Source organism: Anneissia japonica, unplaced genomic scaffold (assembly GCF_011630105.1).
Source record: "Anneissia japonica isolate Jap-2015-1 unplaced genomic scaffold, ASM1163010v1 scaffold287829_len2072220_cov186, whole genome shotgun sequence".
NCBI lineage: Eukaryota > Metazoa > Echinodermata > Crinoidea > Comatulida > Comatulidae > Anneissia > Anneissia japonica.
In genome coordinates, this window is record NW_022716075.1 from 1440058 (window position 1) to 1448668 (window position 8611).

Below are 8611 nucleotides of genomic sequence, written 5' to 3' on the forward strand. Positions count from 1 at the left end.
TAGTCACTCTGATTTTTTTTAACTAGTCTGTTCAAACTTTTTATTGTACAGTACTTCTCTTCTTACATTTTGTAGGTGTTTAACAGGCTAAAAAAAATCTGACAGAAGGGTCATCCCATCTTGCACTGTCCCAGAAGCTGTGAAGACTGCTCTGGGTTTTTTGATGCTATAGAAGATGATGAAATAAACTTTGTGTTGGAAGAGTTATTTATAAATTTTTATGGAAGATACCTGTAAATAGACTCATTCTTGACAATTCATGTGACAACTGTGCTCTGTTTTTTTTGACAATCTCATCACTCATGAAAGGAAATTTTGTCAGCATAGGCCTAGAGCTTTTGTATATCTGGACCAGTCAATTGTGTGGAACCTTCCAGACCTAGTCTGTAATTGAAATTGTTGCTATTGATGCGGATAGGCCAGCAAAGTTGATTTCAAGAACATTTTGTTGTTAAGTACAGTACAATGTTTTTTGTATCTTCCCCACTCTCGTCTTGTATTTTAAAATTTTAAGCTAATACAGTATGAATTAGAATTTTGTGTACAGTAAATAAATGTAACTTTTTCTTCCCTATTCTTTACATTGGTATAAACTATAGTAACTATAAATCCATATATTTAATATTTTGATAATAAATACATGTAGAGTGTGTAAAATGCAGTGATATATATTGTAATACCTGACTGCTTTAATGTTGCTTTATCCTGTGTACAGTAAAACAATTTTATATTAACTGTGAGAAAATACACTTGTAATAAATTATTTGCCATGTACAAGGATGATAAATTGTGTTTTAAAATATTTATTTAGTAACACCAGTATACTTACTGTATGTACAACAATAACTAAGTGAAGCACCAAAAATATGGATGTTGAATATCATCATGAAAGAAGAAATTTTGGCTATGGTAAATAATACAAGATAAATAGAGCAGTGCAGTTAAACTTGCCTAAGACGACTAATAATATAATTTCTCAGTCGATCTAATTTTACATGCCGAATTGTTGTGTTTTCCATTACCGTAAGTGCAAGTCAAATTTTGTTAGGTACAAACAATTTCTCAATGGCATTTTGGATATGACATAGGCAAGTTCAACTACTGTATTTTAAAATACTAAACAAAAAATGGTGTACAGCAAAAAAATGAAGCTTTCTCTTAAATTCCAATACCAAATTGATCAGCATGCAGACATAGGCATAATCCAGGCATTAAAAAATAAGCAGTTTCATAGAATAACTTTACACAAGACTGTACAAAGCCATACATTAAGATAGTTGTTCCTGTATATATTGAGCCACATTTTCATACTGTACTATCAACTTCGCACATTACATATTTCAAAATTAATACTCACAATTTGTTTTCTAAATCTGGGTCACATATTTGCTTCAAAAGGATTACTATTGAATGGGATTATAATACCATTTAATAATATTAAAGATATTTTGCAAGTGAAACAGGTACAGTAATACTGGTACAGTATTTATTTACTTATTATAAATTTGGCATGCAATATAAACCAGATGCGTAAAAAAACAAAAACTTAAGTGTATGGCATTTCAGTATATCTTCAGAAAAAGTCACTAGATAAATCATTTTAATTTAATTCTTTGGAAATATTTTGGCCTCAATCACTTGCTGCAGAGCTCTGAGCATCGCCACCTTCTGCTAACCATTGATTGGACATGTCCAATTCATCATGTCCACACAGATGGAATTGTTTGCATCACATCCATTTGAGCCAGTCATTTGCTCCTATTGAGGAATAAATATACAGTACAGTAGTAACAATAATGCAAAACCAGGTTTGTTAAAAATCAAAAATGTTATCAAACATTGGCATTTGCTGCTTTATCAATAACATACCGTACTGAGATACTGTATGTACTAATCTGAAAAGACATTCATCAATTGACAGTATTTTCAGATTTTTTAATTACTTGATTGAAGCCTTCCTATCTGCTAGTGTGTAATGTATATTGTTGTTTCTTAATAAAACTGACACACCATGCTGATATTTTTTTTTACCATTCCAATATATTTGTTTCATGTACTCTGGCTGAACAGTGATGAGATATTCACTTAATTTTCTTTTGCTTACCTTAAATTGTGTGTAGCTTTCATTACAAGTTTCAGCAAACAACCAGAGTGCTTCTTGCTAATGTCTTGCTGGGTGCTTGTATGCTTTGTACCACCTTCTTTCGTAGATGCCAATGTTGGGTGGTTGTACTCATGGCAAATGTTGTGGTATGTTTGTTTCATCATGGCGACTGGCAAATACATATGTGAGGAGAGTGTCATGTTTTGGCCTATCACATATCTTGTCCTACAAAAATATATATGTATATATTTTATTTGAATTCCACATTTCAACAACAGCTGAAAGTTAGGTTTGGAGTAACATATGCATTATGTTATTATTTAATGGGGTGTTATTGTTGTGTATAATAAGAACAAGATAATAATAATTATCTTGTTCTTACAGGAATTGGTGTTGGCTCTGATGATCTGTAGTGTTATAGCACATCACCTTTATTTACTATTTAGACAGTGCATTTTTTAGACATTTAGGCCTAGGCCTAGACAGTTTTTCATTGGATCAGGCCTATAGTATACTACAGTATTATTAGTAGGCCTATGGGCCTAGGTCTATTATTATGAAAAAAAATGCACTAGCAAAATTAATGTGACAAGTCTAGGCTAGGCTAGTAGTAGAAACCTACTAACTTTACCGTCATCAGCTGGATAAGGCTGCGTGCGAACTCACCTGATGCGGGACTGGAGCAGTGTCCCGGACAGGAGTGCGCTACTGCTGCTGGGTATACACTGACTGCTAATCCTAGCTAGGCATAGTTGTAGGCCAAATTTTAAACAAAAAAGTCATCGGACTGATCATATACGTTTATTAATTCAATTGAATTATTCCTCCATGATTGAATTGGCGTTGACTAAACCGTCTCTCTGTAACTGCGTACGTAATAAACGATCACAAAAACTCACGACTTCACACTGGTGTACTGTACTGTATGTATTGTCTAGGCTAGTCGCTCGATCGTCGGGACGATTTTTCGATCAGCTGCTCACCAAAATTTAATTGACAGACTTGTCTTGAATATTAACGAGTTGGTTAGAAAAAAGCTGCCAAGCTACTGAAAAAAGTGATCAGCCTCTTTTTCACCTGATTTTCCTGTCTCATCATGTCATGTTGTGTTTCTGTAATTATCGTTACATCTCAACATTTTGAATTGTTTAAGTATTTTTCCCGAACTCAGGAAAGGTCAAATAAGCAATATGGCCACTTGTCTCATCCCCGCACCCCACTTTAAGCATAGTGACTGGTCAGGCGTGAAAAACTGACTATTATAGCCTAGCTGATGTTGACAAAATGCAGTCTTAAGAACTGAAAACTCAGATAAAATTCTTGGAAACCTATAGACATTATAATTAATAGTCAAAAATATACTAAGAACCAAATAAGAACACAAGAGAAGAGAAAAAGCAGTTATAGCAGGAAAAAATATGTAAGTAGAATGCACTAATTGGCTAGCAGCTCCACAGCGCTCTCTCTTTTTTATTCCATTTGTCCATTACTTTACATTACATATTTAATATTTTTCCTAATAATGTTTGTATCAATTTATAAGTCACTAATGAAACATCTGCCGAAGTGTGTGAGGTATAAATGTTTTTCCTAAAAACATTATCCTGTCTCTTGAGCGCGATCTCGCTGGAAATAATAAAAAGATGCTAAGCTAAAATTAATGACAATATTATATTTATTGACTTTCAATTATAATATTTTTCGATCTTGATATTAAGTCAGCGTGATATCTACGTCAACATCAAGAGAATACCATGTATGAGTATCAATCTAACTTACCCGCAGTTATTTGCGTGTGACGCTAAGCTCACCTGTAGTTCATCTTCATTCTTATTGGTGCTTACTTCGAAATCAATAAGATCCAATTACACAAAACGTTTTTCTTCAGCAAGTGAAATTACGTTAATACAATTCTCGCGGCTACCTCTATAACAATCATATATAAAAATTATATTAATTTTATATATTAATATTCCTATGTCGATTGTCTCCGTGGCTTAAATATTTTAGAAATTCAATTAGAGATAAAAACGCCTTTTGTTGTGTGCGCAGAGAATGTATTGTCCAGCATGTGTGTTTGGGTGCAAACGTATTTTTTAGCTTCGAAGTGTTCTAATATAAAATATTAAAGTAAATACGTTGAAGTAGTTTTTATTAATAACTATCGTAAGTTTGCATAATGAAAATACTATAGACTCAGGGCGCCTTCCCGATTGGGTCGAGGCTACTAGCAATGCACCCTGATTCGTCTGCAATGTAATCGGCAAAGTTGAACCAGGTTCAACCTACCCAACTGCTGGCGACCAGGGGCGGATCCAGATATGTCCAAAGGGGGGGGGGGGGCGAAAGTTGGGCCGATCGAGACAACACTACCCTACGAGGTCCGGGGGCATTTCCACGCGAAATTTTCGAGTTCTAGACGCCCGAAAATAACATTTGAGGCGTTCTGGGCTATCATTTTTTTTTATTTTTCTTTCTTTTTTTCTTTTTTATTTTCATTGTTTTACCTCCCAAAAAAAGGGGGCCGCCCCCTAAATCCGCCCCTGGCGACTGTCGCCGAGGGTGAGCGGTTGTATGGAAACCGAGCTTCACTGTACCCATTGACAGCTGCTGACTGAAGCAATGTAGATAAAATGCATTGCTCTAGCGAAATGCACCGAAGGATTGAAACCCCGACCTAGAGTTTGAAAATCAAACCTTTTCCACTGCACCAAACCTCATGGGAAAACACTATAATATTGATACGTAATCTAAATTGTATATATGACAATCAATTATTTCCACTAAAAACGTTAACATATCAATATTTATAGTGGTAGGAGCGGTTTGGCTTCTCAACATTAAGGTTGGAGGTTCAATCCCTCAATGTGCATTTCGCTTGTGTCATTTTACCTAAGGTTGTCTCTCTCCACCCAGGAGTTCAAGTGGGTACCTGGTAATCCAATGAGCTTGTGTAGGAAATCCTATCCTATTTTATTGTATTTATTTTATTAAGCTTCATCACTGCAAACAAAACGAGTAAAAGTAACAGAACAACTAAACAAGTAGCGAAAAGGAAAAAATGAACCGGTGTCAAGCACCTCTGTCTACATCCCCCTTTGAACAAATTAATGTCACATCAAACAAAATAGAAATGTGAAAAATTTCACTGTGTAAGAAAAAAATATTAAAATCCTGGATACAGGTCTTCCTCCATTTAAAGGCCATTTTTGGAACTTGGGATTTCATGGTCTTTGGAAGTTTTGGTCTTTAATTAGAACAATTATTAGGCCTATTATTTTGAATATAAAAAATAGATGTTCATTTGGGGCTGTAGAAAGGTGGTCTTTAATTGGAAGGATCTGTACTTAAAGGCAGATCTGTAATTCACATATTCTGGACTAAACAATAATAGTGTCTCTAGTTCAACAAAACAAACTACGGTATCATTTATCATGTCTTACATTTATATACAGCAAATAGGCCTACTACTAATTCAACACAGCGAATAGATAAACAGCATTTCATGTCTCGCAATGTGATGCATGAACGGTAAAAAAACTGAAGTAAAGAAATCGGATGCTGGGCCTGATCATATAAATAAGGGCACGTAGGCTCAGACAAGCGATGATAAGCCCGGATACGGCGACGACGGTCGTCATCCGGCGCAATACCATGGAGAACAAAACACGAAGAGGTGTGAACGACGGATAGTTATTTTTTTAACCGACTAACCCCTCAGACTGCCATCGTCATGTAACATTTTACATGATAAAATATTACACATATAAGACATTGAATACTTAAATAAATATCAGTTGTCAATTTGAATTATGAATTTAGCATTTTTTCTCTATAATTCACACTAAAGTAAAGCCTATAATAATGCAACATAATCATCTAAAATAAAAATAATTTAAAAAAAATGAAGTTTAGAATGTTCCCATAATTTACACACTTTTTTTTTTTGGCTACCCGGTACTAAATTCAGAAATTCAAACCTTAAACACATATCAAAGGTAGTGATTTCGTGGACAATAAATAGGCTACACAGTAATACAAACTTACCTTTCATTGTAAGTCTATCGCTGACAGATTTTTAGCAATTGATATGTTTGACGGATCTCCTACGCTTGTAAGTTCTACAATAATAGTGACAATTTTCCTGAAAGTTCGTCTTTATATATCAACGGCTGGATCGGAAATCCATCTGGGTTCCTATTTTGGATTTTTTTTTCAATAAGTTATCAGTCGTTTGGCCGCAAGCTTGATGAATAAAAAAATACAACTGTCATGATCCATCAATTTATAAAGACTGATAACGTCTATGAAGAAATTATGATCTAACTCTTCAAATTAATACGGTTAGTTAACCATAAGATGTTGACCTACGCAGGAAAAAGGTAATAACAGTATAAAACGAACAGAGAATTTACTCCGTTCTTTTGTCTTCATCATCATTAGCAGTACTACAATTCCCAACGTCATACTCATTGATAGCAAATTAATTTCATTACAACGCTTTTTATAAAAAGACAGCAAGCTTACCCTCTAATTACAAATTATACTTAGAAAGATTTCAATCGTGAAAATAAAGACAATATTGATTACGGTAGTAAATTACCTGGAAATCTGAAGGGGTAATTTTAAAGCAAATATTCTATGGTTTTAATAAATGTAAATACAAATTGATATTAAAACTGCAACATATATACGAAAATGCATATGTTTATCAATTAACACATTTACGACATATAGTCGCAATAATTTTCTGTCAATTATTCTGATTTTTAAAGAGTTAGCCACAATAGTGCTGTAAACGTGTTAGCCATGGAAGTGTTGTGAGGCTATGAACGTGTTCGTAGTGCTGAATTTCGTGTTAGCCAAGATAGAGCTGAGAATGTGGACAATCACTGCGCCGGACGGTCGTCGGCCGACACGATTCTATGAAGAACGCAACGTTACAACGCCACAACGCCGTTCAAACTACCATCGACATTTCAGCAGACGGCGTCGCGTCATCTAGCGCTCACGTCACAGGTTAAACCGGGCACTCACTGCGTCGTACGACGGTAGTACGACCGTCGGCCGACGAATCCATCTCTATTGGAGGTGGCAGTTTGAACGGATCGTGATTAAATCCTCTGCGCGCGTGTCGTGGCATTGCGTTCAACAAAATCGCGCGCCGGCTGACGACCGCGAAATAAGTGCCCGGCTTTAGTCCTGAATATTGTTGTGTGCAGTGTTAACGCCAGTGGTCGGGGAGCTCAATATAATATGAGACTCTAAAATCGATTGAATAAGCATTTACAAACCCTAAACGGTGGAAGGTCCGCCTCCTACATCCCTTACAGGCGTCCAGAGGTTATACTGACTATTGCAGAAGTGGGGTCCCAGGGGTCGAGCCTAGCCTAATTATGAAATCATCTCACGATGTTTACCTGTCTACACCGACCAACAAGGTTAATTAAAAATCGAAGAAAATTACTTCAAATTAAATATTAAGTAGGCCTATGTACAATTAAGGAATTCCTGAATCAATGGACCCTAATAAACTAAACAAATTGAACGTTTAATTGGAATATTTTAGACCTATTTTAAAGACTCAAGGAACGAAATTAGATGTAGGCCTACGGCCAGGCAGGAGGCCGCCAAAATATTTATATGTATACAGATGACACTGTCATCACTATGCTCAAATCAATGTGAAAACATCTAAATAAAAATCTCACAAAACTTAACCAATGGCTCTCTCATAATCATCAAGTAACAAGACAACATCAAAACAAGTTCGTCAACAGAAAACAATCGACCTTGTCTTAAGATCAAGAACATTCATATAAGTAATTGAAACGTACGAATAAAAAGCACTTTGGTGGTATTTTAATTGATTCTGCATTTTTCCTTTCATTCACATGTTAATCACCTGCGTTTCGATTTTGACCTTCGCGCAGTGCCAACAAAACTTAAATAAATAAATAAATAAATCTGGATTTATATAGCGCCTCACGTACACGATTTTAGAAAAGAGCATTATATTGATTTAAATTATTATTCAATTCATTCATTCATCAATAATTCATTCTTTCATTTACACATTTACAGTATATTGTATTTATTTGTGTAAATATATGCATCTCCAAAAAAAAAAGAAAAAAAGTACTGCATGTGGGCCTTGCTACGCTAGTCTTTGTAGCCACATAATAACGATATCTTGTATCATCTTCCTGAACGCTTTTGTGGAAACAATTAATATCTTAAACATCAATCCGCAAATGTCATTAGGAAAAGGGCAGGCGTCAATGTGTGTTTTTATTTTAAAATTAAGATTGATTTTAATCGACTGGATTATGTAATGGGGGAAAATCGACTTTAATTTCATCATTATGTTTCTATCGTTTAGTCAACCCCAATATTGATTTTTTTTAACCTTTGTCAACAACTGTTAACAAGATTACGCAGTTAGAAAGGTATGGCCTCGGAATATATAAGCAAAATACCCTTGGTAGGGTTGCTTTTAGATAACGT

General features: G+C 35.0%; 1 protein-coding gene across 1 annotated transcript in view; it reads right to left on the reverse strand.

Moving 5' to 3' along the window:
* LOC117109623 overlaps positions 1-6355 on the reverse strand; it is a 22414-nt gene extending 16059 nt beyond the window's left edge. Inside the window, exon 1 of the mRNA XM_033252011.1 lies at positions 6152-6355. Coding sequence (XP_033107902.1) covers positions 6152-6158 — 7 coding nt within the window. The 5' untranslated portion in view covers positions 6159-6355. The remainder of the gene's footprint in view (positions 1-6151) is intronic.
* Between the last annotated feature and the right edge of the window lie 2256 nt (positions 6356-8611).